This window comes from Herpailurus yagouaroundi, unplaced genomic scaffold (genome assembly GCF_014898765.1).
Source record: "Herpailurus yagouaroundi ecotype Mexico unplaced genomic scaffold, PumYag 190, whole genome shotgun sequence".
Classification (NCBI taxonomy): Eukaryota; Metazoa; Chordata; class Mammalia; order Carnivora; family Felidae; genus Herpailurus; species Herpailurus yagouaroundi.
In genome coordinates, this window is record NW_024412421.1 from 3,910,322 (window position 1) to 3,932,601 (window position 22,280).

Genomic DNA, 22,280 nt, shown 5'->3' on the forward strand with positions numbered 1-22,280 from the left:
CACTTACACACCCGCCTGTGACTCTGGTTTATAGCCAGGCTTCAAGTCACCGAAGAGCCACTGGCTTCCACTGTCTACCAGCGGGGTCCTGGGGACTTAGAGTGTGGCTAACATCACAGAGACTCATCCCGGAGTGCACCCGGACCTCAGGGCGCACCCAAGCGTGGAAAGTAGGACCGGCCCCTCCCTCATTAAAATCCTCATGACCGATGCCACCTGAAGAGCCCAACACCCCAGGAGAGGCGAATGGGACCCGGGGCTTGCTGGGCTGGACAGCCCCAGACCAGCAGGGCTGGCAGCAGCGACCACATGGCAAGGAGCAGGGGGGACGATGGCAGAGCCACCGCTGCGGGCCAGGCTGCAGGTATGAGACAAATTACACAGAGTCCCTGCCTCTGAGAAAGCCCAAGTCCACCCCAAGAGGTGAAAACAGCAAGACAAGCCCCACTCCATGGCTTCACTCCAGCAAAACCATCAGCCAGGCTGGAGGGGAGAAGAAGAGTCCAGAGAGAGACGCCACACACACTCCCTCGCACACACACCCCAGGCACGGGCACACACACGCACACGGGTGCACGGGCTCCACAGACGCGTGTTCACAGAGGAAGTCGTTACGGTACAGCCCAGCAGGGGCCCCTGGCTGGCCCAGAGGAAAGGGTGGGCAGGAAACGCCACATCCTCCTCAGCCCCAGGGGTCCAAGATGCCGCATGGAGGGGTGCAAAGGCCCCGGGGTCCCCAGGGGTCTGAGTCAGGGCTGCGGCACCTGGGCCCACACACACACACACACACACACACACACACAACACGAGTACATGCCCCCACGTGCACGCGGCGAACAGATGCCCCACACCTCGTGGACTGCTCACCATGGTAACAGAGTGGCCACCTCTCAGCTCCAGTCACCCCCCGAAGGTTTCTAGGCCTCCTGTGCTGGGGGACGCAGCTCTAACAAAGGCTCAGGCCTGCTGGCCTGGCCGGGGGTCCAAGGACCACAGCAGCCGGAGCATGCCTGCCACACTCCCCTGGTGAGCTTGGGGCCACCGCGTCTTCCTGCCCAGCCTGCCTGGTTCCACTTAGCTCAACTCCCCACAGATGCCCCAGCCGAGCTAATGAGAAACTCCCCAGCTGGCCCCACATAACACCGCATTTCACAAGTCTTTAAAATGCTGGGAAATTATACATCTACTTAGACCTTTTCTGCTCCTTTAAAATGTCCCCTGGTCCACATCGAGAAGATGACTAGGTTGGGGGCTCAAGCTCCAGAGGTGGACAGCACCAGCCAATAGAGCTTGAGCCAACGAAAGCCTGGGCCTTTGGTCATGGGCCACGGTAGCACCGCCAGGGGGGCCGGGACAGGCTCACTGACGAGCCCAGGCAGAGGGTCACTCAGGACATAATTCAAGGGAGGGATCCTGGAGAGGGGTAGGGAGAAAGAGCAGGACAGTTGCTCGGGCCTTGATCTGAAGAGCAAAAGAAAAAGTTAAAAGGTGCTGGGAGCCCCTAAGAACAACTGCAAAGGAGAAAAAGAGCCCCTTCACAAAGATCCTAGTCATAGTACTACTTGTAAGAGCCAAAAAGGAAAAGTAGTCCAAGTGTCCAACAGGGGAGGGGCAGTTAAGAAAATGTATGCCCACTCACCCGAGGACCCCGACGCAGCTTCTCAGACAGAAGGTTATGGGGGCCTGGGGGTTGCGTGAAGCTCAGGCCTAATGGGCGGGGGGATGGGAGCGACCTGGAATCCACGGCGTTTCATGCTGGATCTCATCTAGGTAAGTCTGTTTACACACGACGGAGGTGGAAAAGGGGCCGAGAGAAGTACAAACAACAGGAGTGTGGAAGCACAGGGTTGTAGGTGGGGTTTCTATGAAGTAGTTGAAATAATAAATACGCACTCTAAGAAAACACAAGTGGGGTGGGGAGGCAGCTCTGAGAAGGCTCAGAAGTCCAGGCTGGGCTGCCTGGACGGGCCTCGACTCCCTGCATGCAAGGCCCAGTCTTCCAGACATTTCCGTCCGCTTCACTGCAGAGGGGCGAGGAGGCCGCTACCTTTGTCAGGAGTGGGGACCCTGACCACTCTCCCAGACCCACCGCTCACCCAGTGCCAGTCTGAAGGAAAGCAAAGGGCTTCAGCACCCCTCTCTAAGGGGCCCCCAGATACCAACCACCCAGATGCTATTCTAATTCCCACCTGAGCAGGTCCCAAAGCCTGCAGCCCTAGTACCAGCCTCCCCTGCAAACTGTACCCATGCCCAACGCCCAGGTATAGGTGCGGGGGGTGGGGGGGGGAGGGCAGAGAGGCGGACTGCAGCCAGATGGGTGGGAGTCTGCACAGAGAGGCTGGCCGGCAGCGTTTGCCTGGCCTTCGAGACGGCAGATGCGTCCAAGGCCTCCAAAACATGTACCTTCTCTCCTTCCGGGCAACAAACCAGGAAGCCCGGCCCTAGCTACACCCTTCCACCTGACCCAAGAGGGACCCGGGCACAGAGCTGAGCCCCTCACAAAGCTTCCGGATCCCCTCTAAAAAATGAAGAGCCTGCTGGGCTGATGGCTCAGAGCCTGGAGCCTGCTTCCGATTCTGTGTCTCCCTCTCTCTCTGCTCCTCACCCGTTCATGCTCTGTCTCTCTCTGTCTCAAAAATAAATAAACGTTAAAAAAAATTTTTTTTAATAAAAATAAAAATAAAAATAAAAATGAAGAGCCTGGACGACATCCTCATAGCCAGCTCTGCCACGTACAGCCTTGGTGCTACGTTCACGCCTGCACTGCCAGGGTTCCAATCCCAGCTCTGCCACTTCCTGGTCGTGTGACTTTAAAATGAGTCACTAGCATCCCTGTGCCTCAGTTTCTGTATGTCCAAAGCACCAAAGCACCACCAAGGAGACCCGGTTCCTAGAAGTAGCTCGTAAATGAGATGGATGGTTCCATTAACCAGGACAACGGGACCTATCACGTGGCAGGAGGGCCTCCAACTCCAACACACTGATAGAGTCTCGGGCCATCGCAACCAACTAATTATATCAAGTGTTTCTCTCCTGACACAAGCGTGTCTGTCACCACAAATAAGCCTGGTGAACCTGCCCAGACACTGACGATGAACATGTGTCAACAGAGTAACTGTTTCCCACTCCAGACCACCCCCCAGACCCTCCTCCCACTGCACCCCCAGCTTGCTCCACAGCAGCCATATTGGAAGGAAGCCCAGCCTGTCCAGAAACCCGGCCTGGAGAGGTGGGAGGTTCCAGTGAGACTGTGATCAGACAGTTATACAGAGATGAGTCCCTTCAGCCCCCGATCAAACTCGGTGACCAGACAGAGCAAGGGTGGCAAAGCTCCATTCGTTTGGGTTGGTTCACTGAAAGCCCACAATGATCACGATTATCCTGGCGCCTGCCACTTAGAGACCACGTGCAGAAGGGCTTGAGGGAAGAGAGAAAAAGCACTGAAGGGAAGGCAGGCGTCCTCACTGTGCTTGCTGGACTATTCAACAAGAGGAGAAGTCAGCAGGAGAGCAGGGCAGGGGACAGAGAGGCCCCCTGGTAAAGCCTCCTACTTGGTGACCAAGCTGAAACCATCCGGCAGAAGGCCTTTCTGTGGCCTGGACACTTTTTTCTTAATATGGGTTGTCCAAAATAAGATACCAGTTGACATTTAGGAAGGCTACAATAAAAAATTAAAAATTAAAAAAAAGGGAAAACAACAAGTGTTGGTGAGGATGTGGAGAAAATGGAACTCATACATTACTGGCAAGAGCGTGAAATGGTGCCACTGTTGTGGGAAACAGTCTGGCCGTTCCTCACGAAGTTAAACATAGAATTACCACATGACCCAGCTATTCTGCTCCCAGGAATACGCCCCCCAAAACTGGAAACAAGTATTCAATCAAACACTGGCACACAGAAGTTCACAGCAGCACTATTCACAAAAGCCAAAAGGAGGAAACAACCCAAACGTTCATTAACAGATGAACAAATACACAAAATATGGTACAGCCATACAGTGGAATATTATTCAGTCATAAAAAAGAAGGAAGGGCTGATACAGGCTACAATTCAGATAAACCTTGAAAATATCAAGATGAAAGAAGCTGGTCAGTAAAGACTACATATAATATGATTCCCTTCTACAGAGAAACTAGTTCAGTGGGTGCTTAAGGGCTCGGGGTGATGGAAGGATAGAGGTGACACCCAAGGGGCACAGAGCTTTTCTTTGAGGTCATGAAAATGCCGTAAGTTGACTATGGTGGTGATGATACATATCTTTGGATATATGCAAATCCACTGAATTATGTACTTTCAGTGAATGCATTATATGATTTATAAATTGTATCTCAATAAAGCTGCCTTCAAACAACAGGAGTTGCAGGGGCACTTGGGTGGCTCAGTGAGTTGGGTGTCCAACTTCACCTCAGGTCATGATCTCACGGTTCATGGGTTTGAGCCCCGCAGAACCCATGAACCCCGCAGAGCTGGAGCCTGCTTCAGATTCTGTGTCCTCCTCTCTCTCTGCCCCCCACCCCCACTTGCACTCTGTCTCTCTCTCAAAATAAACATTAAAAAAAAATTTTTTTTAAACGATAGGAGTTGCTACATTTTTTTAATCTAATGATTTCATGTGAAAATTCAGCTCTCTGTTCTATTTTGTAAAAACTCAGATGAGGGGTGCCTAGGTGGCTCAGTTACTCAAGCTGTTGACCTGATTTTGGCTCAGGTCATAATCTCACAATTCGTGAGTTCAAGCCCCACATCAGGCTTCAGGCCGACAGCTCAGAGCCTGCTTGTGATTCTTTCTTTCTCCCGCTCTCTCTGCTCCTTCCCTGCTCGTGCTTTCTCTCTCTCTCAAAATAAAAAAACTTTTAAAAAATAAATAAATGAAAATAAACAAATAGGGGCGCCTGGGTGGCTCAGTCAGTTAAGCATCCAACTTCACTCAGGTCATGATCTCATGGTTTGTGAGTTCGAGCCCTGCATCAGGCTCTGTGCTGATAGCTCAGAGCCTGGAGCCTGCTTCAGATTCTGTGTCTCCCTCTCTCTCTCTCCCCCTCCCCCACTCGTGCTCTGTCTCTATCTCTGTCTCTCAATAATAAATAAACATTAAAGAAAAATTTTTTAGGGGCGCCTGGGTGACTCAGTCGGTTGGGTGTCCGACTTCAGCTCAGGTCATGATCTCACTGTCGGTGAGTTCAAGCCCCACATTGGGCTCTGTGCTGACAGCTCAGAGCCTGGAGCCTGCTTCGGATTCTGTGTCCCTCTCTTGCTCTGCCCCTCCCCTGCTCATGCTCTGTCTCTCTCTCGCTCTCTCTCTCTCTCTCTCAAGAATAAATTAAAAAAAAAAAATTAGACTTTTTTTAAATTAAAAAAATGTTTTAATAAACAAATAAAGAAAAACTCAGATGACCAGGCAATTCTGGCCCCAGTGCCCTGGCACAGTCAGGGGGCGCTAAGGGACTGCTGTCCCTGTAGAGGGTCTGTGTCACAGTTTACCACAGACCCTCCCCCTCTCACCTGTGCCACAGGCCAGCCTCGGGACAGGTAGGACCCCTGTGGGACTTTCACAAAGGACCCTCCCATCCCTAAGATATTCAAACCCATGGCCTGGCAAGGTAGGGGAAGCTGAGGTTAGGGTAACCCATGAACTCCCCTGAAATCACATGTAACATGTGCCCATTGGATGCTGAAAGGCATCTTGTGGCTCAAAACAGGTTAAGAATTTCTCTTGTTTTAATTATCTCATTATAAGGTATCATCTCCCTCATTCCCCATTTTATGGGTGAGAAAAATCAGAACGCAGCGGAGAATGATTTAAAACCCCACCCCTACTATGCACCCCATACCCAGGCTCTGAATGCAGGGCTCCATCCCAGGGGCCGTGCTGTCAGGAGCCCCGTATTTGCCCGCCGAGAGGCTGGCCCTCCGCCTCCCATGAAGCCCCGGCCAGGCCAGAGAAGAGTGCTGTGAGCCCATCTCCCCGCCAGGCCGGGCCAGGCTCTCCATCACTGTCAGGGCCCCGACACGAGGGCACAGACAGAGCAGGCCAGGTTGTTCCCTGGGTGGTGACCACAGGGTCCCCACGGGCAACGAGGGCCCGAGGAGGCCAGAGGTGAGCAAAGAGCACACTATGCATTCTGCTTCTTTATTGGAGCTCTCCATCACGCTCCCACAGCCAGGGCAAAGCGGGCAGGGGGCAGGCTTGCAGCCCAGCCGCCGAGGCCCCCCACAGAAGAGGAACTACCCTGTGCCCTGCAGCCCTGCGCTCCTCCTGGTAAAACGCTCTCTGCTCACCCTGCTCACCTCACCCTGGGTTCCTCCGGTCTGATGAGCCAAAGACCCTCTGTGGCCTGTACCGCCGGGGACTTTCCTAAAGCCCCCACGATGCCTTCGGGTTCTGCTTCGCTGCCCATCTCTATGCCGGGCTGCGCAGAGGTGAAGCCACACGCTCCGGCCGAGGGAGAGCTTGGGTTCGAGTTCCTTCTCCACAGCTCTGAGCCTCCTTCCCCCGGCCGCCGAATGAAGATGGCAATTCCCAGCAGCAGTGCCAAGGGTGGCTCGCGGAGGCTCTGCTCCCCCATGATCTTCCCTGGCACCTGCCCCCCGTTCTCTGATGCGGCCAAGTGACATTTTCTCAGCTTACTGAAAAGCGTTACACCAAAGGAGCTTTAAGCAGGCCTCTGGCCCTGTCCCCCACCAGATGGCTGTCCCTAAACCAGCCTACAGAGAAACTCTGGAGCTGCTCCTGGAAACAGCACCCACCTCACGGGGTCGTCATGATAGTGCATTGAGATAGTGCAGGTAAAGCGCTTGTTCTGGGCCTGGCGGGTACCAAGTAACGGCTTGATAAATGACACCACCCATGTCCAGGGCTGCCTCCCAAACGGGCTTGGTCCTGTCACCCAGGAGCCACAACACCTCATAAGCCCCATGCTCAGGGAACACAAGCTGGCTTTAACAGCCCAAGCCCAACAGAATTGGGAAGGAAAATTTATCACATGCACACACTGTAAAAAACCATCAGAAATGGGCCAAAGAAAACAAAACAAGGCACTGTTTGGCTGTGACTTATCCAATGCCCGGGATGCTTTGCCTTCCCTCTCCCCGTCTCTGAGCAGACAATCCAAAGCTGACAGGCGCAACGGTCCCTGAGGGCTGGAGGGGACTCCCAAAGAGCCATGTACCTCTCCCTGCACACGCATGCGGGTCCTGCTCAGCTCTTGGCTAGAAACTGACAAACCTCACAACCTCCTCTCTGCCCAAGTGTCCCAGGGAGGCTGTAAGGCTGGCCCTTCCACTATGGCATCAGAGAACTGCAGACCGGCAGGGCCCCCACACAGCCCCCTTGGCACCCCAGACTGGGCGACATCTCACCCACCGCCTCAGGGATGCAGTCTGAGCACCTGATGCCCTCCGCACAGGGCTGTCCAACCACCACGACCAGAGCCAGTGCCCTCCTAGCACCCCACTGCTATTCTTGTCTGTCCTCATTGCCTCCGGCCCCGCTGGGAAAGCAGCAAAGAGGCAGGACCTTATATGGACACTGAGCCGGGTGCTTTCCTGGTCCGGGAGCTTGGAGCACCGTGAGGGTCCTCTCCAGTATTGGCAGAAGCCTGAGCTCATGCACCCCCACATGGGTCAGGATCCCTGGATGAGACACAGAGCTTTATAATCTCACTGCGTTTTTTCCAACCATGAGGAATGCATCTCCCCTGTACAGAACGACACAGGACAGGGGCTATGCAGTCCCTTCCTCCAACCTAACCAGTGTGGACCCCAACATCTGTCCTAACCCTGGACTCTTCTCCTAAGAATGTGAGCACCACCGCCTTCATTCTGGCTTCAGACAACACCTCTCCCATGGAGGGAGCCCCTGTCACCAAGGGCCAGGCACCTGCAGACACAACAGTGCCCAAACCTGAGTCAGCCAGGATCCAACCAAGACCTTTGGAACTCTCCAAGCGGCGTCCCGATTGTGCTAAAAAGAGCGCTGGACAAGGAGTGTCCAGTGCTGGCTCTCCATTCCCTTCTGTCCAATCTGTACCAACACTTCCCAGATTTCATTATTTGCAAACCATCTTCATGATTTCCGCTGAACCCAAGCATTATGTACTGTCACTTAAAACTGTCAACACAATGTTCTCACTTAAATGATTAGCACCATCTTAAGTCACAAGGAGCCATAAAATCACAAATCCAATGTATAACCATTCAAGTGTTAAATGTGCATATGCCTGATGCCTGATACGGCATCTTGGGAACTACTGACCCAGAGCAAAGCTCTCTCTGTACCTCAGTTTCCACATCTAGAAGACAAGGAGGTTGAACAAGATGATTCCCTCAGAGTCTCTTCAGGCCTAACTCTCTACGAGATCAGCCTGGCTCCAGCTCCCCCATGAATCCAGACCCAGATGGTCAGGATCCTGGGACGGGGACAAAGCAGGAGAGGCTCTATCTGCAGGACTGGGAGCCACGGCCGCTGCCGAGAGGTGCCGGCTGGACTCAGAGCCAACAGGAGCGAACAGCACCCCCCCAGGGGCTCCCAAGGACCCCAAAGCCAGGTCTAACCCCAAGCTCCACAGACAGCTCCAAATGACAAGACTTTACAGTTAGAAAACTTTATCCATCCACCTCTTTTAATAGCTGGGGAAACTGAGGCACAGAGAAGGAGCTTACACAAGGGCAGAAGTCAGCCGAAAACCCAAGTCCCCTAACTGCCAAGCCACCCCGATGGCGGCCACACATTACAGAAGTCTGAACTTCCCCCCCATTACCTCCCCCTGGAGGCACGGGCTCAGGTTGCTGGCCTGGGGGTGCAAAGCAGCCCCCTCTGGGAGGGGGAACATGGGAACTGAGATTCCGATCAGAGTTTAAACGTCCTATTAAAGAGGGTTTTATGCAATTAGACCGGAATGAATGTACAATGGCACCCATGGCAGGGAGCTTCAAAGCCTGTGTAGTGGGGGCATCGTGGCCCATCTGAATGCGCCCACAAGAAGGAAACGTGGTCCCCCAGGAGAATAGGGCAGATTAGTCTCCGTATGTAATAGATTTTATTGACCATATGGAACTGATATAAAAATCGTGTTGCACAGGGTAGTCTGGCCTGGAGACAGGAATGTGACATGAAGAATAGGATTTCTATAACCAGCTGGGTGGCTTTCTGAGTTCCTGAGCCCACCCCACCCCCCACCCCCCCAGGACCCCCAGCAACTCCCCCAGCAGCCCCTGGGCATTTACCTGATGCTGTCACGGAGGATTCCCAGGCCAGCGAGAAGTCCGAGGCCTCCCCCTCTTCAACTGAAAGAGAGAACAGAGATGGGCCCGTGAGTTTTGAAGTCATACAAACAGGTCATCAGGGTGGGGAACAGGGCAAGGAAGAAGGATCACTTGTGGGAGTCCTTATAATACCCATGATCAGGAGCAAGGGGGTAAAGCCTACAATGAGGCCTTTGTGGGTTTCACAGAGATGTTAAATAATTGGAATAAAACCTGAATAGCAAACAAGTGCAGTATCAGTATGGTTTCCCGATCCCTGTGTCCCTAGCAGACATCACGAATCAATCACAGCACCGCCTGGAACCAGATGCAGCATCAGAACCTCTACACACTTCTGCAGCCCACTACTGTCTATAGTCCGAGTTTCTGCTTGAGATGAAGCCATTTGCGACACCCAGGAAGACGGCAAAGGTTCAGACCTCTCCCCGATCCCACAGATACCATTCCCCTACCAAGAGCCCCTTACACCACCACTGAAATGTGAAAGCTTGCTTTTGCAACAAACAAAGTCACTCTCAGAGGTTGGAGAAGCATGGGGTGCTATTCCACACACTGAGACGTAACCGACAGACAGACCCTGGGATATGCTGAGGTCCAGTGGTCGACAGCCACGGGATGGTAACATCAGAAAGCAACTCACCTCTCCATCCTGCCCCTGGGCCCACTGAACAAGGCTGGGTAGGGATGGGGCACCTCCAGCATCCCGTACCCCTGCATGTAAGACCAGGCTGGTGGAGACGGAGGCCATGTACTTAGGAGAACACAGGAGAAACTCTATACAGCATAATAAATCTCTTGTCCTGGAATTAATCCCAGTCTGGGGCATGTAATAATATTAAAGCTGGGTTATGGACTCTGTAAAATGGAACTTTGTTTAAGTCAAAAATGTGCATACACAGTATTTTTCAGATTTAACGGGCTCTGAAGCTCTACACATGCGCAGGCTGAAGCTACCAGGTCCCACCCAGTTCCCTTTTCACTGTCGCCATCCTACATGGGCACACACTGTCAGCCAGGCATAATGCTGAGTGCTTTGCAGGCATTACTGAATTTAATCCTCATCAACAGATTCCCAGAGAGGCCAAGTGACGTGCCTGAGGTCTTACACAGCTACAAGCGTGCAGAGTTTGGGCTGAAACCCACAACTGCGTGTGGAAGGCAGACCGATGCATACTGAAACCACTGTATGCAGAGGCACAGAGGATGCTGTCCAGACTCTTAGCAAGTCGGGACTGGTAATCCCCACCCCCCCCCCCACCCCCACCCCACAGAAGGCAGATACACAGTATGCTGGGCAGCGGAGCCGTGAGAGGAGCAAGCAGGCTAGGCTACAGTCAGATACTGGGTTCAAATCCCGATTCTGCCTCTAGCTGTACGATCTTGAGCAAATTATTTAACCTCTAGGCTTCGGTTTTAACATTCAGAAATAGATAATAATGGTACCCAAGCCACACGGTGGCAGGGAGGATTCAATGGGGCAATGGAGTCATCTGCCAGAGCAGTGGCCCAAGCACTCGGGGGGTTTGGTGGCCAGGGCTGGACCAGCTCTGGGAATTAACAAGTCCGGCTCTGCATGGCGTGGCCCCGCTTTATCATGTATCTGTCCCCGGTCTCGCTCCCCCACCAGAGCCTCCCAGACCGTACCCGAGAAGGGACAATCGCGACAAGAAGCAACAGGCCAAGGAATGCTAAGAGTGTTTGCCCTTTCCCAAGTTTGCGTCCTGAGAGTACAAACTCAGAATCCAAATGAAATGCAGAGGCGATCTGGGGTGGGGCCGAGGCTATTGTTCTACTTAGCTAGTTAGCACCAGGGAGGGTTTTCAAACATGCAGCTTTGTAAATATGAATCAAGACCTCGCATCAGACAAAACTGATTATTACTCACTAAGCTGATTCCAAGCAGACAGCCCCTGAAACACCGGCGGATAATGCTTACGGCGATCAGAAGCCAGCCATGCATGAAAGCAGCAGTTGTTAACAGCTCTCACTGCCACACCTGAAAATCCGCTCCCTTCACATTTCGCCGTTTACTTACTTGAAGATCTACGTGTTTCGCTTCTACTAAGAAGTCACTCCCGGTTTGTAAGGTCACCATGCGGCCCTTCTGCTGGACAACTTCAAAAAGGTCGACCTCATTGACCATGGCTACCATGACATTAATGCGCGACCCAGTTCTCCCTTTGTCCACGGTGTACTCCAAATACCAGGACAAAGGGCCCCACTCTGGGCCCACCCAATGTTCTCCAGGTGAGAAGGGTGACCTTCCAGATCACTGAACTGAAGAATGTCCCCAGACTGGGACCAAATCCTTCCCTCCCTGAGATCTGGCTTCAGCCATAAACATCTGCCATCTTGGAGCTCTTAGGACAATCCAAGGTCTCTTCCCCAAGTCCGACAAGCCTGTAAAGTTGGGAAGAGGGCAGTGGCCTGATGCCAGCTGGCTGGGGAAGTTCAAAGTGGCAGACGTCACCACAGGCAAGTGGCCACATCACACACCAGCATCTCCAGAACCACATCTCTCCCAGTGAGGAAGGAGCCCGCGGGCCAACCCACTTAGTGCCGTGGGGCATGAACCCATTTTCCTACAACTGCTGGCATCCACCCGGCTAACATCCCATTCCCCACGTTTTGTTTATTGAAGGCATAAGCACACCATCCTTTATACATTCCTGATGAGAAAAAGTCACGCCCAGTGTTCCCAGCATCAGCACGAGGCTCCGTGCTCCCTGCTGCCGTGAACGTGCAGGGGCTCTCCTCTCCTCCAGTCTCACTCTTACTCTTCCGTCCGGACTGGTCTCTTCAGCAGCTAGATAACTAGCAGGGGCAGCAGGCACAGAGGAAGGAAGGCCTTCCCGACAGCCAGAGCCAGCCACTTGCTGGGGGTGCTGAGTCTACACTGGCAGCAGGCGCTGTCTGGGAGCCTGAGCCATCCCCAAGTGGACTTCTGCTGGAGGCGCAATGGACACCAAGGGTTGGGCATCTCAGAGAAAACTCAATCGGCACAGTGGTCAATATGGATAACACCTACAGGGGCTGCCCAGCCAGCCGGAGGAGTTGGGTGCTTTCTGGAGGCTTCCCCAGATTCTACCTCTAACTTTTCATTTAAAGATGTTTGGCACCACTGAAGCCAAGGCAAACCCTCACCCTGCCCAATCTCAAGGGGAACACAGAGTTGTCTGCTCCTGTGAACGATGGCCATTTGTATGTGCAGGGTGGGTGCACAAGGCCAGTGTGCACACAAAGGAAGGGAGTGTGGGGGGCGAGTGTGTAAGCACAGGGAGAAGGCACAGTGAGTCTGAACACACAGGGTCAGGGCACAGCAGCAAGTCTGTATACCCGGACAGGGGATGCATGGCCACGTATAATATGAGGGGAGGTGGTGCAGGACCCGTGTTCACACTGGAGAGTGCACAGTGTACTAACCATGGTTCTTAGGGTGTGTTACGAAGGATTCTGAAGCTCTGTCGGGCTCCAGACAGAACTCTGGGTTCTCTCCCTGCTCTGGGATCACAAGCTGTGAGTGGCTGATTCCCATGGGAGTATAGAGCTCGTGAGCCTCACCAGACACTGTCTCCCAGCTCAGCAGCGGGCTTGTAAGTGATGACAACTCCCCTACTCTGAAAGTGCACACAGCTTGCCCCCTGTGCACTGGGACGGCCTTCCATCAACGACATGCCAGTAAGACCCAAAGCCTGTGTGCTGGGCCTCTGGACATTGGGAACCCAGCAGCATGGGGCTAGTGGTGCTAGGTGGGCAGCTGTGTAACCCACCTCCCCAGTGCCACTTGCTCTGGGGGGGTTGGTCAAAATCAGGCAGGACCTGGGCTGGCAGACAAGGTGCAGGCCAGAGGTAGAAAAGCTCAGGGGACAAGTTCTAAGACAGTGTCAGGACGTGAATGAGACAGGTGGACAGAGGCAAGCACTGACCCAAGGGCCAGAGGAAGCCTCCAGCAGGGTCAACAGGGCCCAGAAACCACCTTCCCTACTCCAAAATTCATACCAGGGCCAGCTGCTGGGCCTGGCTTCAAGGATCTGAGAAGGCCCTGGCCCTGGCTGTAAGCCTCAGACATGTGTACACACAGGCATTTTTCTGGGGAAAGGATATGTGGTTTTCATCAAAAAGATCTAGAACACCACCACTACCTCCTGCCTGCCTGCCAAAAAAAGTTTAAGAACCACTAAATTAATGGCTTTTATTTTGAGAGCATTTTCATCTGGCCCCTCCTCTGGCTGGTGTTCACAATGTCTTAGGGGACTTTTCCATGCTTTACTGGCCTTGGCCCCAGGGATCATCTCATCCTTAGGGAAGGGTTGGGCTCACACTGGCCTGACAGAGGCTCCCCCTAAAGGCATCCCTGTCCCAATGGAGGTAGTGAGACAAGCCAGGGGCGCATGACTGCCTCTCCTGGGCTCATCCTTAAAGAAATCCTCTCACTTATACCAGGCCAAGGCCAAGGAAGGTATAAGATACACCTAGAGTCCATACTCTCATTGTCAGGCATGAAATGAAGTGTCATCATTCAGTACTAAGCAATTTCAAGGAGTGAAAAAGTGTAAAGCAAGGAAGACTGCTGTGTATGGCTGTGCAGGTTGTGCACTGCACAAGAGGCCCAGCAGAAGTAGTGAGAAAGGGTTGAAATTTAGCCCACACTCTGTCCACTAAACAGTATGTCCTGATACAGGGCTATCCCAGACCAAGATGTACCCATCCTTTTGCACATAGGGATGGCCAGCCTTTTTTCTAACTCACACAGATGTGCCATAACATGTAGCCCATGACCATCTCTGCCATCAGGCTTCAGGGCAAAATGACCAGGGTCAATTGCAAACAAACCCAATCACTAAGCTGACACCCTCCAGGGTCCTCTCAGTGGGGATGGGTTCCAGGTGGTGGGTTTGGTCTGGGGGAGTGACAGCATGGAAAAGCAGAGGCTCTCTCTGCAACCAAAGCTAAAACTACCCAAGATCCCCACCCCTGGCCCCAACGCAGCCACTCACCACCAAACCCAGACCCTCAGAGGATCTCTTGACAGGGTCATATCACTGACCCCTGTATTTTACTCTCATGATTCTCTGACCACTTGCCGAAAAGAGAATAAACTAACAATTGAAATGGCTCCATTAAGACCACCAGCCATTTTCCCCAGTGAGCACAGCCCTACAGCAGGGGCAAGAACTCTTCACCCCTCCCATTGGTCTGTCTGCACCTCACCACCTGGAGGGTGGGTCTAGGATTTAAAGAAATCTATTTTTGGGGAGCCCGGGGGGCTCAGTCGGTTAAGCGTTGGACTTGGGCTCAGGTCATGTTCTCACGGTTTGGGAGTTCAAGCCCCATGCCAGGGTCTGTGCTGACAGCTCAGAGCCTGGATGCTGCTTCGGATTCCGTATCTCCCTCTCTCTCTGCTCCTGCTCTGTCTCTTTCTGTCTCTCAAAAATAAATACATGTTAAAAGAATTTTTTTAATAATAAAGAAATCTATTTTTTTTAATATTTACTTTTAGAGAGAGAGAACGTGAGCACGAGCACACACACACACACACACACACACACACACACACGCATGAGTGGGGGGTGGGGAGAGAGAGAGGGAGAGAGAGAATCCCAGGCAGGCTCCATGCTGTCAGTGCAGAGCCCGATGTGGGATCATGACCTGAGCCAAAATCAAGAGTTGGATGCTCAACCGAGTCACCCAGGCACCCCTAAAGAAACCTATTTTTGGACACCGTGGCTCCTAACCAGAAGCTTTCTTCCACCTGATACACTGCTAAAAAAAAAAAAAAAAAAAAAAAAAAGGCAGTATGTTCCAATGTGGGAGGCAACAGCTGATGCATTAGACCCATCAAGAGAGTGTGGGTGGGTGGCCAAGTCGGCAGCTTTGCAGTAAGTGCTTACAGCAATTTTGGCAATGCCCGACTTTCCCCTTAAACACTGGCTTTGGAACAAGCACCTAGGAAAAGATGCAACTTTTCTGAGAATTTTTTATATACTGTTCCCCTGGTCTACCCTGGGCAGATGGGTCAGAAGCCTGGATCTTGCTCGGCCACTGTTTTCCCTTTCACTCCCTGCCTTGCTTACCTATAAAACACTCAGAACAGAGAGACATCCAGTAAGAGTCCAACAACTCCAGAAGAGAAGTTGGTCGATCCTTACCGGGAAGATCAACCTTCCAGAAGTCACCCAACAGAGCTCACTCTAGCAGGACAGATGAGGGCACCAGAGAGAAGCTATAAAATGGAGGGGTTCGGGTAGGGGGTCCTAAATAGGGCTCCCCAGGACCATCCCCCAGCTTTGCCAGTTTCAGGCCATTAGATCTGGGGCAAGATGCTTGATCCACCGTGATCTTCCATGTCCTCCATGAAAGGGGGACACTACTGACAGGAGTGTCCAGAGGCCTCGATGAGCCAGGATTCCTAACGCACACTGCCCCAGGTAAACGGGCAATCAACGTGAGCATTCCTGGGGTTACCCAAGCTGCCCGTCCTCCCTCAGGTTCCTGGCGGACCGCTAAGGTCTCACTGCGCTTGTGAGGACAGGAGGGCTCCAGCAGTGAGATCAGGTTTCCCGAGAGACTCGCCCCACCCCACCCCCAGGAAGGGCCCAGGGACAGCCCTGGGTCCTTCGGCATCACAACCTCCCAGTCCCTGTCACAGTGCAGGGATGGTGTCCCCAAATGTGCAACCATCTAGTATTCACAACAAAGGGGTTCAGCTTCCATGCCAGCTCATGTCCCTCCACGAGCACCCCATCCTCACCCCACACACCCCAAGAGAGGAGGGCTGGGAGATATCTGCAGAAGGAACAGAAGCACCAATCCCAGGAGAATCTGGATCTGGGGCAACCTTTCAGAAACAGGGTCCTCTCCTCCAGGTTTCCCTAAAAAGTGACAACAATGATGAGGATGATGTGAACACTCGGTGATGAATGTGACGCACTTTAAGTATGAGAGGAATGGCTTTTCCACTAGACCAGAGACAGAATGAGTGTCAAACCTGGCCCAGCTCCCCTGTCCCGCACCTGTGGCAGACATTGCTAATCGATCAGCACTCTCCTTCTTGCTGGGCATGCGTGCAGCTTCGAAAGGCTCAACAAGGTGGATTAAAATCTATTGGCACTCTGGGGCGCCCAGGTGGCTCTGTCGGTTAAGTGTGCGACTTCCACTCAGGTCAGGATCTCACAGTCTTTGGGTTTGAGCCCTGCGTCGGGCTCTGTGCTGACAGCTCAGAGCCTGGAGCCTGCTTCGGAGTCTGTGTCTCCCTCTGTGTCTGCCCCTCCCCCATTTGTTGTGCGAGCTCTCTCTCTCTCACTCTCTCTCTCTCAAAAAGAAAAACATCTATTGGCCGTCTCCATCCTGGTCCGTAGAGCCTCCCCACCCCCTCAAGCACCGACGCATGGCACGTACATAAGGCACACATGCGCGCTTGCACCTACATGTGGGTGTTGTGTCCGACTGGAGCAGATCTGGGCCAGGGTGAGGACTACTCCCCACCCCCCGCCGCCCAGGAAAGCAAACCTCCACCGGGCTGCTGTAGCACCAGGTACCGGGCCGGGCGTCCCACCCACTGGCTCTCACGTAATCCTCCCAGCCTCCCTCTGAGAAAGTCTTCAAAGTCCCCACTTTTCTGATGAGGCAATGGAACCTGCGAAGCCAGAGCACTGGTCCAGAACCCAGCCCATAAGCTCACAAGGCCAGCGGGGATGTTTCCGAGTGCGGCTTTAGCTCAAAGCTGGGAACACCCAGCTACTCACCCCTCACTCTGTCTGCTCCATCCCAGCCACGGGGCAGGAAAAGAAGAGGAAACTGAGTATCACAGAGACACATGATGTGTCCACTGTAGTGGATAACAGAGTCGGGGAACTGAGAAGCAAAGACAGTATCACAAAGGCCAGGCATCCAAGTGAATTAAAATGGAAGAGTACATCAAAGCTCTGTCGGAAGAGGAGCAAGGACCGGGCAAGTCAGCAGTGCCCCGGGACCGGTGCCATGGCCTGCCTTCCCGTGCCTGTCCCTAGTGGGTGAAGAGGCAGATGTCAGCATGGTGGCCCAGGGTCCCTCAAGGCGTCCCTGCCACTCTTACCAGAATCACCTGGCATCAGAGGGCTTTTTCAGATGCTTCCTCAGCTGCTACCTGAAAGTCAAGCTTTTACTGACCCATTTCACAGAAGGAGAAATAAAGTCCCAGAGAAGACAAACAGCTCACCCATGGGGCAGCAGAGGTGACCAAAGCAGACCTGGAACCCAAGGACCCTAGCTTCCAGACCCCGGAGTCCGGATACACAAAGCCCCCTATATGATGTGATCCTTAGCCCTCACCAGGCACAAACCTCTGTAACTTCTCTGACTGGAGTCCCCAGACCAGCAGCCGTGTCACCTGGCAGCTTGTCAGTGATGCATAAATTTTATTTTATTTTATTTTATTCCATTCTATTCTATTCTAATGATTATTTATTTTTTGAGGGGGGGCAGGACCAGAGAGAGGGGGACAGAGGATCCAAAGCACGCTCTGCTCTGACAGCAGAAAACCCTACGTGGGCTCGAACTCACAAACCGTGAGATCATGACCTGAGCTGAAGTCAGACACTCAACTGACTGAGCCACCCAGGCGCCCCAGAAATGCAGAATTTTAAATAGCTGAATCCCTGGGGGTGGGGCCCAGCAGGTGATTCTCATGCATGCTAGAGCTTGAGAACCACTGGCCTGCACAATCCTATAAGAACATGTATTAACCCCATTTTACAGATGAGAAAAAAAAGAACAAGCAATTTGCCCAAGGTCGCCAAGCTAGGTCGGAGTGAAGCTGGGGTGGGATTCTTAACCCCTTTTTTCACTTCCACCCTCAACAAACAGAAGCTGTGGCTCCAGACTGAGTGGGGTCAGCCAACAAAAGGAAGACGGATTCTCTCTCTCCCTGATGATTCAAATTTACAGAAGATTCCCCAAGTTCCTTCCTGTGCCAGCACCAGGGGGACCTAAGAAGAGAATTCATCCTCTGGGGTCTCCCCAGGCACCCAGGTTCCTTGGGACGTCAAGGGGAAACCACGTGAGGTGGTGCTGTGTTGGCAAAGGTTTAACAGGTGGTTCGGGGAGAGAGGGCCCTGGTTTGTGGCATTTGCTGCTAAATACTCCCACCAATTGGTCAGTGTCAAGGCACCAAACAGGACACTTGCTGACGTGGATCTGGGAAGAGATGCGTCCAGTTAACGCAGTACTGGATACAGGAACCTGCCCCGGGGAGGCGCAGGGAGGGACGGATCAGCAGCCGGGGGATGGAGCCAGCCCTGGAAGCCACCTTGAAGCCACCACACATCACTGCACCTCCCGGCTCTCCCCACCACCCCACTTGCCCTGCCCAGACTCTGCCCCATGTCCCATGTACGTAGGAAACCCAGAACTCACTCGGAGTTGCCCTTTTCTTATTGTTTCCTACACAAAGCATCTTTCTCTTTTTTCATAAAAGTCTTCCACACAAGTAATCCACGTACAACGTAGAAAACGAGCAAATACACGTGAGTTCAAATTGAGAAACACAAAGTACAATTTTCTGGGTGCAAATACATTGTCATAGCCTTCCAGAAAGTTGTAACAATATGTACAACTGAACAACACAAACCGTTCCAGAACCTGCTTTTCCAACTCAGCCATTTACCAAGAACAACATCTTTTCGCATAAAAATCGTGGATGGCCACTGTCATCACGGATGCCGGTCCTGTAGGAGGCTCCAGGAGTAATTAAACCAGTGCCCTGGTGCTGGCCACCCAGGCTACTTCCATTTGTCGTCCACTGTAAGGGAGGTCGTGGTGCAAAACACATCCACACACTTTGCCCACGGCCACAAGCCTGGTCAGTGATTTTTCTCAGAATGAGTTCCCCGAAGCAGGATCGCTAGGACAAAGAGTTTGCTGATTTTTAGGCGTCAAAGACATAGGTCCCATGTGTATTTGGTCTTTTTCCCCTTTACTAAGCACTCAGTACCTCGAGTAGGTACTGAGGACTCTGAGCTAGGTACTAGGAGAAAGATTTTTTGATCTTCAGCCATTAGACTGTGCTCTCTATGTCAGTGTTACCATGGCTGTGCCCCTTGGGGGCTGGCACCTAAGAGCTGAGTGACTGAATGAATGAATGAATGAATGAACTAGGAATGATGGAGAAGTTAAAGGAACCCCACTCTCGGAGTGAGGCAGAAACAAGTGGAAACATGAGAACCCAGAGTGCAGATGTAAAGAAGAGGGTAGGAGCTAGGGAAAGTGACAAGCAGACCCCTGGACAGTGGGGACCACCTACCACCTACAGCTCAGAGGCCAAGCCTGTCTGCCCAGGCAGGGCCCCAGAGAAGGCTCAGGGCTGGGGGACCAGCCTGGAGTCGGGATGAATTTCTACCTTAACCGCAGATAAAATTCTGATTTCCTTTTAGACTAATGTGCAAATCCCATTTTAGGAAGAATGATAAAAATCACAGACAAAAACCTAACAGGTCTGTGGGTTTCTTGTTTAATGTAAATAAAAAGTTTCTTGCTCATTGGGACGCCTGGGTGGCTCAGTCGGTTAAGCCTCTGACTCTTGGTTTTGGCTCAGGTCATGATCTCACGGTTCACGAGTTCGAGCCCCACACATCGGACTCTGTGTTGTCTCTCCCTCTCTCTCTACCCCTCCCCCACTCACACTGTCTCTGTCTCTCTCAAAGTAAATAAATAAACTTAAAAAAAATTTTTTTTAATTAAAAAACGTTTCTGCTCATAGATGAAGTTCAGGAAAATCAAATCAAATTGCATTTGCCTGAGCAAGGAGATATAAACGAGGGGAAATCTGAGGCAGCCCAGCCCGGCCCCGCCCCGCCCTCCTCTCCATTCTGACTGTGGGAAGACCTGGACACAAGACCAGGGCTGCGGGCTTCTCGTCCAAGCCCCCGGGGCTGATCACCGGCTACAGAGACACCCCTCTCCCTGGTCAGAAACATTGCGAAGGGCCCAGGCCCAGCTCCTCCGGAATCTCTCCCTGGCCCCCGGGCCCTGGACTTAGGTTAGTCCTCCTCATGGGCAGCAAGGTGTGGCCAAAACAAGATGCCTTAGGCTCAACTCCTACCCGCCATGGTTGGCTATGGCCTGGGTGAGTTAGGTAACCTCTCTGGGCACAGCCATCCTGCAAGGTAGCTCTGAGTGAGGGTAAAGGGAGAAGCTGTTATAGCGTATCTGGTCCAGAGCCCCCTCCACACCCAGGTGCCAGGCAAAGGGAAGCTATGATCCCACAGCATCACAGGTTGCCCCCACCTGTACTCTCAGCCCCTGTAGGGAGACCCTCTACATCTCTTTATCACACCCTCCAGTTCACTTGACTGACACAAGACTCCACACGTCAGTGACACTGGGGACAGCACTCACGGGCCTCACACACATTATAACTTTTATGTGTAATCCTCCCAATGGCCCTGTGAAGGGACTGAATGATGGTGCCCATTTTACAGATGGGGAAACCAGGACCTAAATGAATTTTCTTAAGTAGGTTGAATTAGATGAGCGACGGGAGGCACGGCTGAGAGTTGAAGCCAAGTCTACATGGCCCCAGAGCACACGCACCTCCTGCCCACGCAACCCGCCTCTCTCCCCTTATGCTGAACAAACAGTACTTGATGGCCTGAGCTCTCCCAGCCCTCCTGAACTGTCTCGGAAAAGCCACAGCTGGATGGGGAAGCTTGGGGTTGAAGTGACCCCTCTTTGTGGAAGGCCCCAGAGCTGGGTCTAGGAGGTCAGTGTTGGGTGTCCCAGGCTAGTTGGATCACAAGCTCTCCCTTGACTCCACCTTCTAGTCTCAGTTCCTCATCTATAAGGTGGGAGTGGGGACACCCGGCTGGCTCGGTCGGAACAGTGTGCGACTCTTGACCCCAGGGTTGTGAGTTCGAGCCCCACACTGGGTGTGGAGATTATAATAAACAAACAAACAAACAAACAAACAAACAAATAAAGCCATTTTAAGAATACATAAAGTGGGGATAATAAAATCCCCATTTGTTTTGAAGACCAAGTGAAGTAACACATGTGAAGAGCTTAGTCCAGTGCCTGGCACATAGTCGTCAACATGAAATAGGATTACTGTGTCTGCGCTCCCAGTAAATCTGTTCAGGGTTCAGGGGTTTCCTGCAAATTCCCTTTCTGGGGAACTGCCTGCCTGGGTCTTAACACTTGGAGGGCCTCAGGCCTCCCAGGCTGTCCTTATGTTTAATCCCGTCTCCCTGAGGTTAATCTCCTTGTTCATATATATATTTCATTTCATACAGTCACCCCTGCACGGTCTCGTTAACCAGCAACGTGCAGCATATAAATGTGGATTTACAACAGGGTCTGGCTCCCACTTCCTGTTTCGGTGGCAACATCGGGTACTCAGCCACCAGCCGTCCAACTCTGACGGAAGGTGACAGAACCGAGGGCACACTCTGCCATGCGCGGAGGGGCCATAACAACCCCTCACAAAGGGATGGACAGAAGCAGCCCCTGGGTGCTAGCAAACTGAAGGTGGGGGCCGGGACCACGGGAGTCAGGCAACATGGCCCGGGGTCCTGGCCCCTCGCTGAGGGGAGAAGCGGACAGCACCCACCCAGATCTGTCCACTGTTTGAGGTGGAAAGGAAGGAGGGGGTGAGACCAGAGTCCCACTCTCTTGCCTTGTTTCCAATTTCATTTGCAGAAAAGCACCATAGAGTAGAAACTAATATTTTTTATGACTCCTGAACCACTTATCCTCTGTGCTAACATCCTGTAAATAAATGTCACTACCTTATTATACGTGTGGTTTATCTTATACAAGAGCAAAGTGGAAACTGAGTCTCTTATTAAAAACTGATGTGTGTGTATGTGTGCCTGTGTGTGCACATGTGTGTGTCTAAGTATTTTCATCTGGTTTGGGGCACAAGGACCAGCCTTCCATATCATTCTTCACATCAAAAGCCCCGAGCCTTCCACAGGAATGAACTGTAAGGACCATTTCCAAACATCAACTCCACATGGATGTCCCAAGGGGTAGGGGCAATC

General features: G+C 52.5%; 1 protein-coding gene across 2 annotated transcripts in view; it reads right to left on the bottom strand.

The window, feature by feature from the left end:
• Nucleotides 1-22,280, bottom strand: part of ZNF423 (zinc finger protein 423) — a 337,746-nt gene that overhangs the window by 266,038 nt on the left and 49,428 nt on the right. For both annotated transcript variants that reach the window (XM_040497966.1, XM_040497967.1), the window contains exon 2: nt 9,226-9,285. In XM_040497966.1, the coding sequence (XP_040353900.1) occupies nt 9,226-9,285 (60 nt within the window). The remainder of the gene's footprint in view (nt 1-9,225; nt 9,286-22,280) is intronic.